Source organism: Dunckerocampus dactyliophorus, chromosome 21, assembly GCF_027744805.1.
Source record: "Dunckerocampus dactyliophorus isolate RoL2022-P2 chromosome 21, RoL_Ddac_1.1, whole genome shotgun sequence".
Lineage (NCBI taxonomy): Eukaryota > Metazoa > Chordata > Actinopteri > Syngnathiformes > Syngnathidae > Dunckerocampus > Dunckerocampus dactyliophorus.
In genome coordinates, this window is record NC_072839.1 from 17,691,345 (window position 1) to 17,710,524 (window position 19,180).

Below are 19,180 nucleotides of genomic sequence, written 5' to 3' on the forward strand. Positions count from 1 at the left end.
GTGATAGCTACATATTCTTCACAATATTGTCTTAATAGTGTTGTTGAGCGTTTTATTTATTCACCAACAGAAAGGCATAAGTTTTTGTTCACATGCCTGGAAAGTGAAGTACACTTGAATTTATTTCACGGAATGGAAAATGCAAATGAGATGTTTTTCTTCTTTGTCTTCAGTGAGGAAATTGCCTTCTACAATGGGAACGTGAGAGAAAAACAAACTATTCACAGCACATTTCAGAAACTGGTAGGGAATAGGATCAGCATCAACCATTTGAGTTCAATGACAACATTCCTTTTATGTCTTTCTTCAACACCGTTGGCTAGATAATTCCTATATTTCTATTTCTGTTATTATATATATTTTTAATTTCTTTTGCAGGTTGACCATTTACATAACTTCATATTCTTTCGTTTCTCAATGGGATTTGTGGATAGCATCATCGCCAAGTGTAAGTGGAAGTGTTTATTATCCCAACACATGAACATTTTTATAAAACCATATTCTAACATGGGAGTTAATGCAAGTTTACACCATTACTTAACTATGCTCAATGAGAAGTTATAAAATCAAAGTGTTCAGGGCCTTACATACCAACAACTATAGTCGTCCCTTGTTTATGGGGGTTAATTGGTTCCATACCCGACCGCGATATGTGAATTACCGCAAAGTAGGATTCGATATTAATACATTGAATGTTTTTAGAATTAAAGCATCGAAAACCTGTTTTACGTTAAAACAATTTTTAACATTATTGGAGCCCTGTAGAGAATAAGTAACACCCCTATAGTCACCTTTTATGCTCATATTACCAATATAGTAATGATGATTAGCAATAATAAGACATAGTAACTCACCGATAACATTGGGAAAGTTCCTTGTTGTTGTAGTATCTCGAATGTATTGTGAGTGGATCACATGGCAATAAAAAAAGATGGACATCAGCCTATCATCGATGGTCACTATGATGTTTGTCACTTGATTGATATACCGGACAGCCAGTCTAACATGAATCTGCCATATGTAGACGTACACTCCGGCAATACTGCTAGCTGTGTTTACGCCACATTGCGCACCGCTTATGCACAGGCTACAGCAGGGGTCACCAACGTGGTGCCCGCTGGCACCAGGTAGCCCCCCACGACCACATGAGGTGCCCGCAAGCCTGCTTTTCATTCAGATTTTCAGTTAATAATGAAAGAACAGTAGAAAGAAATGCATTCTGAAATACAAAATTTGAGTTGTGGACACCAGCATTTTGTTAATGTTCTGGTAAAACAAGCATATTCGCTTTGTTTGGGTTTAAAATAAGCTCTGAAAATAAACGTTACAAAAATGAGTAGTAGCTCTTGGCCATTTTCATTTTGTAAAAGTAGCTCTCACAATGAAAAACATTGGTGACCCCTGGGCTACAGGATCTCTGAAGTGACACCACTTTAAGAATAGCAATCTACCGAGCTAACAAGTTAGCCTCCAATTTATGTATTCTAATCTTAAGAATAGGTTTGAAACTGAGTGGGGAAGAAGGACAGAGTAAGATGCCAAAAACGTACCACTGCCACAAGGAACTGTCATGTCGGGCTCTTCATCCATGGCTGACTTAATGCAGGTAACGTCTCATCAGTGTAACATTACTGATGCCTAGTAGTGACCAGAATACTGCAAATGACTTGTCTTTCAATACTTTTTTTACTAATAAAAGGCCACAGTCAACCATGAAATAGCGATCATCTATTCATTTTTGAAAAAACGCGAGAGAGCGATGTAGCGAGGGACGACTGTTGTGATATTAAGATCTGTAATGATCCTAAAACCGCCTACCCATTATGTCATGTTTTCTGTGTGTGTGATCTGCTGCAGATATTGCCACTGTGGTGGGTTATCTGGTGGTCAGCAGGCCGTTCTTAAACCTGTCCCATCCACGACACCAGCACAGCACACAGTCTGAGCTATTGGAGGTCAGAGGTGGCAGTCACTCATACCTGACGTAACATACACATCCATTGCTTTTTCCCTAATTGTATGTGGAATTTAATACAAATCTGACTTTGCAACTGAACAACTTCACCTTTCAATCTAAGGAAGTAAAAAAATCGTGTGGAAAATGATAATAATTCTGTATAAAAATACAAACGCTAGAATAGAAGTCCAGTATTAAAGTTACTGCAGCTGCTTATGCAGTTGCTCATCCACCTCAGATCATTTTGTATGTCCAATTTCTGTAATTATAACAATTAAAAACAAATTGCTTTGAAATCATGACTTTGAAGAAATGCTGGACATATTTTTCTGTAGGATTATTATCAGAGTGGGAGGATGCTCCTTAGGATGTCCCAAGCCCTTGGGAGGATTGTTCTGGCCGGTCGAGAAATGACAAGGCTGTCTGGGTGAGTACTTGTAGTAATTGTGAGATGTCATACCCTGGCTAGCAACATATCTCAACTTTAAAATGGTTTACCATAAAGAGTAAATACGGTGGAGCCCCTGTTTTTGTAAAATTCACTTTTCAAGGAAATTATTGTCAAAAATAAGTCTCGTTTTTTTGTACGCTTGTCTCTGTGATCCTATGGCCAAACTGTGCGCCTAACAAAGTAGTTTACCCTTATATTAGTCTGCAGAGTAGAGTGGTCCCACAACGCATCCATATGCGAAGAATGAATAGTGGTTCTTTTAGAGTTGGGACACTATAGACAGATTCGGCCTTTCCGTCCACTCCCCTCCTCACCCCACTCGTCACAGTGTTCACCAACAAGTCAATAAAGGCAAAAGTCATGTTAAAGGGATAGTTGGGATGTTTTGACATGAAGTTGTATGACATCCCCATTAACAGTGACTTACCTCCCACTTGGTCCCGTGAGCCCAGTTCTGGTCGAATCTCGGTGAAGAGGAACATAGTTCCAGTTAGTTGGTGGGTCTGCTTAAGTAAAGAGTTTGGCTTCTCAAAACAATATGCGTTCAAAAGAGTAACAAATTTGCATCACAAAAATGCCTCCTTGGAAAAAGTCAGACCTCACAGTCGCTCAGTGTTACTTCCTCTGTCATTGTATCACTGCGCACTGTCGCCTATCGATTGTTGAGTGTGTGTTCCACAGTGTTTACATGCGAGGATGAAGACCGCTGCGACGCGAGACTCCTGTGTCGTCTTCATCCACTGTGGCACACATACACAACAATGGACAGGCGACAGTGTACATGCAGTCATACGACGGGAAAGAAAGTAACATTGAGCGATTGTGAAGTCTGACGTTTTTTTTAGGAGACATTTTGTGATGCAAATGTATTACTCTTTTGAATGCATATTCTTTTGAGAAGCCAAACGCTTTACTTAAGTGGCCCCACCAACTAACCAGAACCATCATCCAAATCCGACCAGAACTGGGCTCACAGGACACAGTGTAAGTCACTGCTGATGGGAGTAGGATCAATATACTGTATGTGTAAAGTGTGTTTTAAGCATAACCAGCATGGTGCAGCCAAGCAATGGTGGGGAGGAGAGGGAGGTAGCCGCTACTTCCTGTGAACGTCCCATGTTATATCCCCAGGGAACCCCAGCTCCAAGTACAGGTGTCTGGGCCTGCAGTCTGGCTATAGCAGCACCACAGACTGCTTACGATGTCTGTGATTCATGACTATGGCTATAAAAATACAGTATATTGGTATTGTTATATGTAATCAGAATGTACAGAATTTCAAAATTTAGGATTGTGATGATTTGTATTCTGGTGATATTACATTTGGCAAATATTCAAATGGTCAAAGTTTGGTCAGTCAGGACAGCCTAGAGGTCACATATACTGTATGTAGAGGTTATGGTATACCTGTATACAGTATTTAACAGCAAATAAGAATGATGCACATCTAATTTCATTCCATATTGTTTCTGATGATGTGGTTATTGTCTTGGTTTCCCCTGCAGATTCACAGCTCGTATCACTGAGCTGATGAAAGTCCTAAAGGAGTTAAATTCAGGCAAATATGAGCGCACCATGGTTTCCCAGCAAGAGAAGGGTACATTGTGTTTTTTGCATAACAGCAGCTGTCCTTGTATTAGCACAATTGACACACTATTATCTTCTGATGCAAGAGTACAAATGACCCAACTCTTGACCATATCATGCTTTCTTAGTAGTAACAAGGAACAATCGACTGGCATAAAATAACATTAAGTAAACAGATCTGACCAAATCTATTTGGTCAATTTTTACAGCAGAATCTGACACAACAGAAAGAAATATACTGGTCCCTGGAAGTGGTAAAATCATCAACCGAGATAACATCATCAAGTAAGTGCCCATCTCTCTCAATTTTAATTTTTTATGGTAGAGTTAAATAATTTTATTTATATTTTGCAGATTTGAACATACCCCATTAGCAACACCAAATGGCGACATCCTCATCAGAGACCTCACATTTGAGGTACTGCACTTGCCCTGAAATGTTTTTTCTGCTAGGACTACATTCTGCAAAGCTGCAACTGAATTGAACTAGCTGAGTCAACTGTGTGATGAGCTTAGTTAAACTTGGCAGCTCAGTTGACACCTTAGAAATACCTTTAGAAAAAAGGAAGGCGGTGGTGATACGAGTGAAAAGACAGTACACCACCCAAATTGCTTATGCAATTGTAATGAGCAATACACGGGGACGTACAGTAGGTGAAAAGATGAAGTCTTTGCTACAATAATCTACATAACTTTATTTTTCTGCCCACCAAAGGTGAGTTCTGGCACCAATGTTCTTGTGTGTGGACCAAATGGTTGTGGCAAGAGCTCGCTGTTTCGAGTGCTTGGAGAGGTAAGAGGATTCACCCTTTTTATCACTTGAGTTTCCCTCTGCTGTCTAAGATAAGGTAAGCTTTGGTAAACACCTTGGGGAAATGTTACCGGTGCATCATAAAATATAAAATGTACATAAACAGGACAGGGAGTACATGGAATGTAAAGTAGGAGAACAACTAATAACATAATGTGTACTTTGATGGGCAGGTACAAAGTTGTTGTGCATTGCTCTGCTCAGGGGCACTTCTACAGAGCTCAGGAAGCAGACATAAAAGCATGTGTCACCAAATGTTTTTCATTTAAAAAACTCACACATCTGGGTATTTCTGATGAAAAGACCAGATTTGAGGAGACAGTACAGTTGGCCCTCGCCACATCATGCTTTGAATTTCATGGCTTCACTCACGGTTTTTCAAAAATACACTCCTGATCAAAATCTTAAGACAAGTTGAAAAATTGCTAGAATTTGCATTTTGCACATTTGGATCTTAATGAGGTTTTAAGTAGAGCTACAATATGCAAAAACAAGAAGGGGGGGGTGAGACAAAAAGCATTTTGAAAAGTCATTTATTGAAAAGAACTATTCAACTGAAATAGGCTGATCAAAAGTTTAAGACAATTGCTCAAAAAATAACAAAAAACTCTCCAAACCAGAACAAAAAATGTTCTCAGTAGGACTCAGTAATGAGTAGCTCCACCGTTCTTGTTCATCACTTCAAAAATTGCTTTGGGCATGCTTGATGCGAGTGTTTCCAGGAGGCTAGTGGGAACATTGCTCCAAGTGGTGAAGATGGCTTCACCAAGGGCATCAACTGTCTGGAACTGATGGCCATTTTTATAAGCTTCCCTTGCCATCCATCCCCAAATGTTCTCTATGGGATTTAAATGAGGGGAACATGCAGGATGGTCTAAAAGATTGATGTTATTCTCCCTGAAGAAGTCCTTGGTCAAGCGAGCATTGTGACCTGCAGTGTTGTCCTGTTGAAAAACACACAGACGAGAGCCCTCAGTCGTGAGGGATGCCTGCTGCAACATTTGCACATAGGTATCCGCCGTTTGACGACCCCGCACCACCTGAAGCTCCGGTGTTCCACTGAATGAAGAAGCACCCTAGATCATGGTTGACCCCACTCCACGGGTAGAAAACATTTCAGGTGGGATCTCCCTGTCATGCCAGTAACGTTGGAAGCCATCTGGACCTTCAAGGTTACATTTTTTCTCATCAGAGAATACAACTTTTTTCCACTTTTCAATGTCCCATGTTTGATGCTCCCTGGCAAAGTCGAAACGGGCACTTTTGTGGCGTTGAAGGAGACGAGGTCTTTGAATTCCTTTTTTGTTTTTTAAAGCCTTTTCCCGCAGATGCTGTCTAATAGTTATTGCGCTGCAGTCTGCACCAGTAAGGGCCTTAATGTGGGTGGAAGACCGACCTCCAGCTCCGCGCAGGTGTGATTTTTTGGGTCTAGCGCTTGACTTTTTTGTTCCATAATGCTCAGGATCTTTCAAAAAATGTAGAACGACCGATTTACTGCACCCAACCTCAGCAGCAATGGCACGCTGCGAGAGGCCTTGCTTATGCAGCTCCACAATTCCAACATGTTCAAAAAGAGAAAGCTTCTTAGCTTTACCATCAGGAGGGCATGACAGAAAATGAACATTTTGAGCATATTTTGGCTTTTATAGACTGTGGTCCTAAACTTGGTGATAAACAACCTATTTCAGTTTTTGTTTTTTTGTTGTTGTTTTTTTTAAGTTAAGTTCCAAATTTTTTTCGTCTCACTCCCCCTTCTTGCTTTTGCATATTGTAGCTCTACTTAAAACCTCATTAAGATCCAAATGTGAAAAATGCAAATTCTAGCCATTTTTCAACTGGTCTCTAAGAATTTGATCAGGAGTGTGTATTTATGAATAAATCATATTTAAGCCAATGTTATTTATTGTTTGCCTAAATGAAGCATTTTCAAGCATAGAGACACAAATAGAAGACATTTAGAAGACACTTTCAAATTGTGAATATAGTATTGTACACTGGTCACTAGGTGTCGGAATGTTACTTTAGTGTACAAGCACCAGACTTGATGGCCACAACAACAAGCTTTTATAGCAGGTTTGAATGGTCTCACAACAGCACAATAATATCTGAACCTCAGACGTCACTTCCTGTCCGCCACACGTCTGGAACACATTTACTGCACCACACACAAACATGAGTGCTAAATGTCTTAGTTTCTCTTATTCCATCCATCCATCCATTTTCTATACCGCTTCTCCTTTTTAGGGTCGCGGGGGCATGCTGGAGCCTATCCCAGCTGATTTCGGGCGACAGGCGGGGTACACCCTGGACTGGTCGCCAGCCAATCGCAGGGCACATATAGACAAACAACCATTCACACTCACATTCATACCTATGGACAATCGCCAATTAACCTAACATGCATGTTTTTGGATGTGGGAGGAAACCGGAGTACCCGGAGAAAACCCACGCACGCACGGGGTGAACATGCAAACTCAGGTCTTCCCGATCTCCAGGCTGCTACTGTGTTGGCCAACATGCTAACCACTAGACCACCGTGCGGCCCCAGTTTCTCTTATTATGTCCACTATATTGGGTAATAGCAGTGTAAAGGTTATAAATAAGGAATCCTACTTTACAGAAATTCACTTATCACGGTCCAAACCAATTAACTGCCAGAAACAAGGGATTACTCTATATGCTTTTTGTTGAACAGCGACCATATTCTTCTTTGGCAAGATTTGTTGTTGAAATCATGTTCGTAGTTTGGTTGCAATTTGACGTGTAACATAGTATGTGTCCTGGTCCAAGTATGTGTCCAAGTCTTGCCCAAAGTCAGCTGGGAAAGACTCCCGCTCACCTGTGACCCCTAACATGAGAAAATGATATGATGATGTTTATGTATTTTTTAGCTTTGGCCTCTGTTTGGAGGACAACTGACTAAACCAGAGAGAGGGAAGCTCTTCTACGTTCCACAGGTACCATAAAACAACTAACTAGTAAAACAAGTAACTGTATATACAGTTGGCTTTTTTTCATTTCGTAGAGACCCTATATGACTCTGGGTTCTCTGAGAGACCAAGTAATTTACCCTGACACCCATGAAGACCAAAGGAAGAAAGGAATATCTGATCAGGTTGGGCTTTTGGACATCCTTCACACCTTATGCACCACCTTATGATCCCCCTCCCACAGCACATGCACGTGTCATCCAATGACAGTAATTCCATCACTCCTCGTGGATTGTTCATGACTACAAACACAAATAATGATAGAAATAAAATAATCCAAAAGTCAAACCTACTGCACGCTCACTCACCCGCATCTACATGAATTGCTCATTAATGAATGAATGAATCACAATTAATTAATGATAATAATCAGAACCACTCCAAATAAAACAGTCAGGGAAAATGCAGTAATGATGGACAAGTAAACGTCTCATAGCACCAATGGTCACTGTGAACGCAGGTCAAAGTCGATTGCAAGAATATGAGGGGAAAAAATGATTATTACATTTCATCATTTGTCATTGCATTGCTGCAGAAACAAAATAAATTTTAAAAAGCATCAAAAAAGGTTAATGGCCAAGACCCAGGGTTCTTGGTCTCAAAAAGTTTGGTGACCACTGGTCTAAAGCGTTCCAAAACTTAATTGATCGTGTATGTCCCTGGGTAATATATGTCTGTTATGTCCAGGTATTGAAGGACTACTTGGACAACGTTCAGCTGGGCCACATCTTGCAGAGGGAGGGCAGTTGGGACTCTGTGCAGGACTGGATGGATGTTCTCAGTGGAGGAGAAAAGCAGAGGATGGCTGTAAGTTGTCATCTTTTCTGTCAGTTTATACTTTTACTCTTTTATTAGTTCAGTCATTTCTTTGGAACCAAATAATTCCATTTCATTAAAAATCCATGTGTTAAATCAAGGTTATACATTTATTTGTACTTGTAAAAAAAAAAAAATAACAGGGGATCAAATAGTTATTTTCCCCCACTGTAAGTCCAGAAAAACATAGTATTACTGTAACTTCTTTGGGTCTTAAGAGTAAACATTAAATACGTGTTAAAGTACATACACAGACCCTTTCCAAAAAATTTGAATGTCATGGAAAAGTTGTTTAATTTCCATAATTCCATTCAAAAAGTTAAACTTTCATAGATTATAGATTGAGGGCCCACAATTTAAACGATTTCAAGTATTTATTTGTTTATTTTTACATAATTTGGGCTTCCAGCTCATAAAACCCACGAAAACAGGAATTCAAAAAATTAGAATATTGTGAAGAAATCAGCCCAAATTTTGCAGGGCATGAATGTTTTAAACTGAGTGTCACACACTAATCATCTACTAAACTCAAATCACCTGCACAGGCTTCCCCAGGTGTCATTAAATTGCTTCAGTTTGGTTCAATTGTCTCAGTTCGGTTCAATATGGGGAAGACTGCAGACATGACAACTGGCCAGAACACCATCATTGATACCCTCCATAGGATGGGTAAGCCACAAAAGTTCATAGCTAAGGAGGCTGGTTGTTCAGAGTGCTGTGTCCAAGCATATCAATGGAAAGTCTAGAGGAAGGGCAAAATGTGGCAGGAGAAGATGCACCAGCAAAAGAGATGACCGTGGGCTTCAGCGGATTATCAAACAGGGAAGATTCAAGAATCTGGCAGAGATCCAGAAAGAGTGGAATGAGGCGGGAGTCACAGCTTCAAAAACCACCACATTCAGACGCATCCGGGAGATGGGCTACAACTGTCGGGTTCCTCGGGTCAAGCCACTTCTGAACCTGAGCCAACGTAGGAAGCGTCTCCACTGGGCCAAGGAGAAGAAGGACTGGACTGTTGGCCCGTGGTCCAAGGTCCTCTTTTCCGATGAAAGTAAAGTGTGCCTTTCATTTGGGAATCAAGGTCCAAGGGTTTGGAGGAAGACGGGTGAGGAACACAACCCAAGCTGCCTGAGGTCCAGTGTGAAATATCCACAGTCCGTCATGATTTGGGGTGCAATGTCCGGTGCAGGTGTTGGTAAACTCTGCTTTCTTAAATCCAAGGTCACCGCAACAGTCTACCAGAATGTTTTAGAGGACTTCATGATTCCTTCTGCTGAGGATCTGTATGGAGATGCAGATTTCATCTTCCAGCAGGACCTGGCCCCTGCCCATACCGCCAGAAGCAGCAAAACCTGGTTTGATGCCCATGCCATCACAGTGCTTGACTGGCCAGCCAACTCACCGGACCTAAACCCCATTGAGAATCTATGGGGTATTCTCAAGAGGAAAATGAGGGGCACCAGACCCAACAACAAAGAAGAGCTGACAACATGCATCAAGGAAATCTGGGCTTCCATAACTCCCAGGCTATGCCACAGGCTGATTGCTTCAATGCCACGTCGCATTGAGGCAGTGATTAAGGCAAAGAGATTCCCAACCAAGTATTGAAGATTGACATATCTTTTGAAAGTACCATATTTTGATTGATTTGATGTGATCCTAATTTCTTTCTTTTTTTCCCTGCAAAAACTGAGAAGTAAATGGTGATTTCTTCACAGTATTCTAATTTTTTGAATTCCTGTTTTCACGGGTTTTATGAGCTGGAAGCCCAAATTACGTAAAAATAAACAAATAAACACTTGAAATCATTTCAATTGTGGGCTCTGAATCTATAATCTTTGAAAGTTTAACTTTTTGAATGGAATTATGGAAATTAAACAACTTTTCCATGACATTCTAATTTTTTGGAAAGGGTCTGTACTGTAACTTCAGGCAAAGCAGGACTGATTTGTGTTGTTGTTGGGTTTTTTTTTATTCATCTTTGTAGATGGCCCGACTATTCTACCACAAGCCCCAGTTTGCTATTCTGGATGAGTGCACCAGTGCTGTGAGTGTGGATGTGGAAGACTACATCTACAGCCACTGCAGGATGGTACAGTGTCATTCCAAAGTTGTTTAGCCAATGACAAGATGTAAATGGCATTTGATGCTATACAGGATACTGGAACTTGAATTGAGTCTTATTTCAAGGATAGTTGTTGATATTATGTCAACATGGAGAACCACTGAGTGTTTGAAAAGTGGTGCAGTGCCATGAAGTGGACTTTGCACACAGATGTCCTTATTGGCTGGCGGATTGAGAGCCATTTTGCAAAGAAGAGAGAGCACATATTACCCTGTGTGTTGTGAAAAATGTCAACCAACGGATGAAGTTGAATGAAAGTGGTCACATACAGTATTGTCCTTGTTTTGTAGGTGGGCATCACTTTGTTTACAGTCTCTCACAGGAAGTCTCTTTGGAAGCACCATGAGGTAACAACAATTCATTTCTATCCATACATTCAAAGAATATGATTGCCTCCTTTTGAGGAATGAATTCTGAATAATATTTATCATCTACATGACACTTACCCCCCACAGACACTAATGTCATGATACACACATTTAACAGTTGGAATCATGCAAAACCAACATGTCGTGTAGGGTTAGGGTCCTACATCTGTACTGACTACAGGTATATTATGGAAAGTGAAAGTGCAAGAACACAGTCTGGAGATCGGGAAGACCTGGGTTCGATTCTCCCCTGGGCATTTCTGTGTGGAGTTTGCATGTTCACCCCGTGCATGCATGGGTTTTCTCCGGGTACTCCGGTTTCCTCCCACATTCCAAAAAAATGCATGTTAGGTTAATTGGCGACTCTAAATTGTCCATAGGTATGAATGTGAGTGTGAATGGTTGTTTGTCTATATGTGCCCTGCCATTGGCTGGCAACCAGTCCAGGCCAGGGTGTACCCCGCCTGTCGCCCGAAGTCAGCTGGGATAGGCTCCAGCATGCCCCCGCGACCCTATTGAGGATAAGCGGTATAGAAAATGGATGGATGGAAGCGCAAGAACATGTAGTTAGTCTTCCCTTTGCAGCCCCAACAGCAAACACTCATCTGGGACTTTGTGCAAGATTTGTTTCCATTTGTTGGGATGTTGGACCTGCTGTCTCGCCATATCAATTCTAGTTCATCCCAAAGGTTCTTAGATGGGATTGAGGTCACACAAAACATATGCAAGCATTCCTTTATGGGCTTAGCTTTGTGCACTGGGAAGATGAACTGACTTTCCATAAAGTGTTGGAAGCATGAAGTAGTCTTGGTTTGATGAACAGCTGACATTTGATTGTTAATAAGGGCTCTAGTCCTACTCCTGCTGATGAATTGGTTGATTAGAAGTACGACAGGATGATTAGAGGTAGACGTGAGTATCGCACTGAACACCACAATGACAACAGGTATGATTGGAGGAGTCAAGCTGGGGACGAATATTGGAAGAACTGTCAATCAAAGCTCCCTGACCCTAACTCTATTGAACATTGAATTACTATTCTACTTCCATTAAAATGAACTACCAATCCTGGCAAGAAGAGCCCCAATCATTCCACATGTTTGTTGATGGCTACAAAAAGCATCTGGTCCAGGTGAAACTTGCTAAGCAATGGGTGAGGGGGGTGTGTACACCATATGAATAGTAGGGATGCTCCGATCAGGGTTTTATGCTGCCGATTCTGATATCCAACATATCAGAATCAGGACAGAAATTGGCCGATACCAACATGGATTAATTATACATTTTTCAATTTATTTATGATAAGTGCTATTGGCCAGGGATGCTGTATAATGGGGGAAAGTCAGGACAATTTCAAGCTCCCCCTCCCAAGGGGCCCACAAAATAGGTAATTACTAACAAAATTAAAAATTAATGGGGGGAGGGGGGCGCAACATTATTATTATTTTTTTTCTTGCGACCCAGAATTCCTGGCTGCACCCCTGCTACTTGCTATATGATTATAAAAAAGGAAGCTTAAACTCACCTTCATTTAGACAAAAACATATTTGCCTTACTTTTTGAAGAGAACACATGTCACTGGTGAAACTTTCAGAGGATGAGACGCCTTCTTTAAGGAGTATGTACATTGGTGGAGCACTAGCAGGACTTGCAGGTAAGTGAGACCCCGGTGTCGTCCACCGCTGAGAAAGGCTGCTTATCTTGTCCAATGAATTCAATAATTTTTTGGTTATTAGCTAAGCCTTCTGACTGCCACACACAATGAGTGAGTGTCCACATGGCTGCCTTTTAACTGATGATCACACCGTAACCGATAACTCACCATACTCTGTCACATGTTTGTTCTTCCAATGCCGTATTAAATGAAAGCTTTTTAACATGCTACCCCCGCACACCATAGTTTTCATGACACGTGTTGGCAGGTAAGTTCCACACTGCAGACATGATTGTTTTTCTTTTGGCACACTTGTACACTGTGTAGGAATGTGGGAGGAGCATGATGCCCAAGACGTACGTTAGGGATTGCTGCAATAGTACTATCCACAGGTGATCGGCATTGAAAGGCATTTATTGGCATATGCCGATAACGTGATTTGTCACGGAAATCGTCTGATACTGATCGGTGGCCGATCAATCGGAGCATCCCTATTGAATACATGTTTGAGCATTTTTGTGACCGCAAGGGACAGTACTATACAGCAGGTAAACTTGGATATATAGTTAGTAGACTGAAAAGGAGTCAACACAGCCATTTCTGTAGCAACCCAGGTGAATACTGTGTCTACAAGTCAGGCATGGCTGCATGAATGCTGCAGGGGCACTGTGGTTCATTGAGGACAGCACGATCCCAAAATGACATTCATGCATTATTTATGCATGATGAGTACAGTGTACGTATGATCGATATTATAGTGTAGATAGGCAGGAATAATTGTTGTGTCAGTGAAGTATAAATATAATTGATGCTTTCTGACTTTGTGTGTATCCCTTGTTCACCTTTTTTCAATGAAGTACTATCTGCATATGGACGGAAGAGGAAGCTATGAATTTCAAGCCATCACAGAAGAGACTGTGGAATTCGGCTCTTAGTTGCCTGGTGAGTCCCAACTCACATAACATGCACTGCTCCATTAATCCATTTGCACACTTTGGAACCTTCATGGGACTTTAATCATCAATGTTTGTGATTTTTACTAAATATTTTTGGAATATACTGTATCTTTGTCACTGACAGAAATGAGAAATGGTAGGAATGGTGTTGACAATATGGTGACTTCTAAACACGATGCTGTCTGACAATATAGTGACTGAATATATAGCTCATGAATGCTGTCATCTACGCCGTTAACATTGTGTGTTCTGACTTTGGAGGAAGAAAAAAGATTGTACTAGTAAATTACAGGACTACATGTTAGCGCTCATGATTTGTGAGGATAATCTGTTAATAATAAAATGTCTTTGAGGCCTTTTTGAGCTGGAATAAGAGATTACACAAGATGACCTCCCAATTAGATAATTCAAGTTGAAATGTGACACAAATTGTGTATCTTAACTATTCCAGGCGGTCCTCGGGTTACAGACGTGTTTCTTTCCTAGACTGTGATGTTTGATCTGAAAGATAACAAAATAAACACCAAGACATCACATACACTCAGGAAAAGATGAAATACAAGAATCAAATGAAAGAATTCCTTACTTTTATCCCTGTCGCTGTCTTGCTCGCTAGAAAGGGTGTTGTAAGAGAGGGAGAGACAGGAAGTATGCTTTTCATCAGTTCAAAGATAGCATTTTTGTCCTTCATGATGGTCAAGATGTTTGAGAGCCACTGTTGTTTTCTTTGCTTTCTCAACATTTTACCACATCTAATTTCACTTTCACTTTCCTTTTTGTTATGTGCTGCCTCAGAGTATGCCTTAGACCTGCTAACATGTATTTTTTATGCGCGCCACACATTTTGTGCTCTCCAGGTAGAAATTTCATGGTGGAGTTCCATCTCTGCACGTAGCATGACGTGCATCTCCAAAAAAATCTTTGCAGCACATTATTTCCTGTGTGTGTATGACTCGTTACTCATACGACAGCCCACCTCCACAGACGCCTTCTCTGAGTTTGGATGAATAAAAAAACCCTATTGTATTGTAACGCTTGGATTAGTTCCAGCTGCAATAACACTGTCTTGAGGGTTAGGGTTCACTCAATACAAAGGAAGCTAACAAGCTAAATAGTCAACAACCCTACAGAATTTGGCGTCACACACAACACAAGAGTTATAAAAATAAGTGTGTCCAAAGTGCGGCTTGGGCCATTTGCGGCCCGTGGCTCGTTTTTTATTGACCCACGGCATATTTATAAAAATAAAATGAAACCAAAAAACCCCAACAGTCTAAATGGGAAAAGTTGAGCAAAATAATAACGAATAATTATAACAACAAATATTTGTTTTTGTTTTTTTACCCATTTTGAAACTTAAAATATAGAAAAATATCACAGTGCCACCTCGCTTTCCTATGAGTTTGTGAAGTACTCATAAAATGTCTTCAAGGTAGGTATGTCTGCTCCCTTATACTTGGGAAGAACATCATGAAGAGCCAAAAGTAATTAGCAATGTTATCCTTATGTCGTATAGTTGCCAATATTCCACTGCATTCAACACACTATTGTTGCACTGCGCAGTCCATGTTCAGCCGCTGCATGTGCTGTATGTAACTGGTTGTCCATATGTCTAGTTAGTGATTGCAGGCCAAAATGAGGGCTTTAACTAATTGGGGCAAGCATCTTGGTAACCAGGAAGCATCGTACCCTGAGGACCACCTGTATTCATCTTTGTAAAATTGACATTCAACTTCAACATTTGAATCCACATGAAGGTTACATTTATTATGCAGATGATTCATTCATATTTTGATCCTGTGTAAGTTTGGCTGATGAGGTCATTGCTCGTAGCTGTTTTTGTTATTTAGTCTGAGTGCTGATCAACTCACAAAGCCTCAATGTATGATCTCATTCACAAGATTTGCTGTTTCTAAAATCATAAGATGATGATGGGACCATGCGTCTGGATAAAATGACGAGCAAATAAACAACTCTTCTATGTTGCATACACACACCTCAATTCTAAATTGTTTTTTCTTTTTGATTTTGAAAGTAAAATTTGGACAGTGAACATGCACGAATGGCTCTGTACTTGCATCTGGAAGCACAACTTGGAAAAGTTTACTTGAAGATATCCAATTGATTATTACTGCTTATTCCTGTTCAACACCACAATGTTAATACTGTTGTGCTGAGTGTCTGTGTAGGCTCTCAGTTGTACAGGAGTTGTCCAACGAGGGAAAGGCTTCTTGAGACGTCATCTGTACTTCTGTGAAGAAGGTGACTGACGTTTCGCTCCTCATCCGAAGAGCTTCCTCAGCGAACTAACAACTGCTGGTAGCCTAGGCCTTAATACAGTAAGAGTGGGTGGAATTGGTGTGCCAATGCCCTCCTCCTATTGGTTCCTTACACTAAGACTGGGAGGAGTTGTGGTGTAATCCTCTCCTTCCATTAGCACCCCTGAACAAAGTGTTCAGGGGTGCTAATCTAATCTATTGTTCTGGCTCGGCCCTGCCTTCACCTCATTTGCAAGACTAAGAGCTGTGGGTTTTGGTCTCAGTAACCTGCTGAACACAGGGTCCAAATTAGGACAATAGATGCTAACAAGCCAGTATCAGAGTCGTTCATACCCAATTCAGGGAGCGACACTTCCCTTTTATCGGAGGTGTTAATAACAGGATAGGATTATACCACTACTCCGCCCAGGCTTAGTGTAACGAACCAATAGGAGGAGGGTGTTGGCACACCAATTCCGCCCACTCTTACTGTATTTAAGGCCTAAGCTACCAGCACTTATTAGTTCGCTGACGAAGCTCTTCGGATGAGGAGCGAAACGTCCGACACCTTCTTCACAGAAGTACAGATGACGTCTCAAGAAGCCTTTTCCTCGATGGACAACTCCTGTACGACTGAGAGCCTACACAGACGCATTGCTACCAACTTTGGGAGAGACATCCTTCTGCTGGTACGTATCTTAGAAAAGGCCACTCTTAAATTAGCAGATTTAAGGAACCACCTCAGATTCAATCTTAGATGCAGGCAGAGTAGGTTAATCCCCAAATGCATGAGGCAAGCGTCCCTTGAGCAAGGACACTTGGCAAGGAAAATGCAACTAAACTACATCAGAAAAATACAGAATTTGAGAATTAGGAGACTTAACATAGAGATAAAAAATAAACAGTCTGAAGTAGAAACCTTCTATCAGAGATTGCAAACCAAGCTTACGCACGAAACCTATCAGGAGGTTTGTGAATTTACCAAATCAGGTTATATGAAGCACCATAGCAAAACCAAAGAAAGGCATAAGGGAAAATTCCAGAAACTTCTATTGGAAAATCGACCACAGCTTGTCGTAAACACTAAGGATGGGGGGAATCAGACCAATACTAAAGAAAATTGGATCAAAAATCTGTCAGACAGAAGCCTCTCGGAGACAGAGAAGGCAGTATTAACCAAGGGTCTCAACTTCTCAGTGACTCCTAAAACGATACCCACAGTAGACTATATCACAGCAGCTGAATCGGCCATCAGGAACAATAACCTTTCTAGAACAGAGGCAGGGGACCTTCGTCTGAGAATATCGGCCCTTCTCAGTAGTGCCAAACCACCACCGTCCAATATCACGTTAGGTGAGAGGAAAGCATTAGCGGCTCTGCAGAAAGATGAGAGCATCACCATCTTACCAGCTGATAAGGGCAGATGCACAGTGGTTCTCAACACATTGGACTATGAAGAAAAAATAACAAGTCTAATTAGTGATGCCAACACATACTGTATGAGCAACTTAAAAGGGACCCATCCAGTAGGTATAAGAAAGAAATCATACACTGTCTCCAAAAGCTAGAGAAGGAAGAACTAATTGACAGACAGATGTATCATAGGTTATACCCTGGGGAGGCTACACCATGTATCTATGGCCTTCCAAAAATCCACAAGGAAGGGTTTCCCCTCAGACCCATTGTCTGTAGCATTGACTCTACCACGTACAATGTAGCGAAATATGTAAAAACAGTCTTATCCCCATTGGTAGGCAACACTGATCATCATATAGAGAACACAAAAGGGTTTGTGGCGAGCATCAAAGACCTCAGATTGGAGCCAGAGGAAACTTTGGTGTCTTATGATGTGACTTCACTTTTCACATCTGTCCCCACCTCAGCAGCAGTCTCGGTGGTGAGGAAGAGACTGCTCGAGGACTCAACTCTGCATCGGAGAACAAAACTTAGTGCTGACCACATCTGCCAATTACTGGAAATTTGCCTTAACACCACATATTTTCAGTTTAGAGGGAAATTCTACAGACAAATTCATGGTTGTGCTATGGGCTCACCAGTCTCACCCATAGTGGCGAATCTGTACATGGAAGAGATGGAGAAACAGGCTCTCACATCCTTCTCAGGGACAAAACCAAGGCACTGGTTTAGATACGTGGATGACACCTTTGTCATAATCAAAAAACAAGAAATTCAGTCTTTCACAGATCACATCAATGCGGTGGACACCAATATCAAATTTACTCGCGAGGACACTAAAGAAAACCAACTAGCCTTCTTAGACTGCAAGGTAATTATAGGAAAGGACAGACAGCTACTTACAGAGGTCTTTAGAAAGGCCACACACACTGACCAATACCTGCTTTTTGAATCAAACCATCCACTACAACATAAACTAGGGGTTATTAAGACCCTCCAACATAGAGCGGAACAAATACCAACTAGTGCTGAGGGAAAGAAAAAGGAGACACAACATGTCCAGAGAGCGCTCTCAACCTGTGGGTACCCACGGTTGGCTTTTAACAAATGTCAAAAGAAGAGAGTAGGGAAAGAAACCCAAAAGCCCACAGAAGCAAAAAGGAGAGGAGTGGTAGTCCCTTATGTAGCGGGGGTCTCCGAAAAACTCCAGAGGATCTTATGGCAACACAAAATTCCTACCTATTTCAAACCAGTAAATACCCTGAGACAAAAATTAGTGCATCCTAAAGACAAGGCTCCAAACCAGAAACAGAGCAATGTGGTCTATTCCATCCACTGTAAAGATGAGGAATGCAAAGAGCACTACATTGGGGAAACTAAGCAAATGCTCCAAAAAAGGCTTTATCAACATCGCAGGGACAATGCTAGTGGTCCTCAATCAGCAGTACATCTACACCTGAAAGCTACCAATCACTCTTTTCAGGACAGCGAGGTAAAGATTTTGGCCAAAGAAAACAGATGGTTTGAAAGAGGAGTAAAGGAAGCTATTTTTGTCAAACAACAGAACCCATCATTGAATCGGAATGGTGGTTTGAGGTTTAATTTGGACCCTGTGTTCAGCAGGTTACTGAGACCAAAACCCACAGCTCTTAGTCTTGCAAATGAGGTGAAGGCAGGGCCGAGCCAGAACAATAGATGCTAACAAGCCAGTATCAGAGTCGTTCATACCCAATTCAGGGAGCGACACTTCCCTTTTATCGGAGGTGTTAATAACAGGATAGGATTATACCA

At 41.2% G+C, this 19,180-nt stretch overlaps 1 protein-coding gene across 5 annotated transcripts in view; it reads left to right on the forward strand.

The window, feature by feature from the left end:
- Positions 1-19,180, forward strand: part of abcd3a (ATP-binding cassette, sub-family D (ALD), member 3a) — a 66,890-nt gene that overhangs the window by 20,121 nt on the left and 27,589 nt on the right. For 2 of the 5 annotated variants that reach the window (XM_054766410.1, XM_054766409.1), the window contains exons 10-23: positions 174-243; positions 379-448; positions 1,858-1,955; positions 2,293-2,384; positions 3,914-4,005; positions 4,205-4,280; positions 4,350-4,413; positions 4,711-4,788; positions 7,698-7,763; positions 7,832-7,921; positions 8,484-8,603; positions 10,600-10,704; positions 11,028-11,084; positions 13,617-13,701. In XM_054766410.1, the coding sequence (XP_054622385.1) occupies positions 174-243; positions 379-448; positions 1,858-1,955; positions 2,293-2,384; positions 3,914-4,005; positions 4,205-4,280; positions 4,350-4,413; positions 4,711-4,788; positions 7,698-7,763; positions 7,832-7,921; positions 8,484-8,603; positions 10,600-10,704; positions 11,028-11,084; positions 13,617-13,694 (1,156 nt within the window). In that variant the 3' untranslated portion in view covers positions 13,695-13,701. Of the gene's footprint in view, positions 1-173; positions 244-378; positions 449-1,857; positions 1,956-2,292; positions 2,385-3,913; positions 4,006-4,204; positions 4,281-4,349; positions 4,414-4,710; positions 4,789-7,697; positions 7,764-7,831; positions 7,922-8,483; positions 8,604-10,599; positions 10,705-11,027; positions 11,085-13,616; positions 15,775-19,180 lie in introns of those variants that run through there. The other 3 variants (XM_054766408.1, XM_054766411.1, XM_054766412.1) reach the window with 3 other exon arrangements.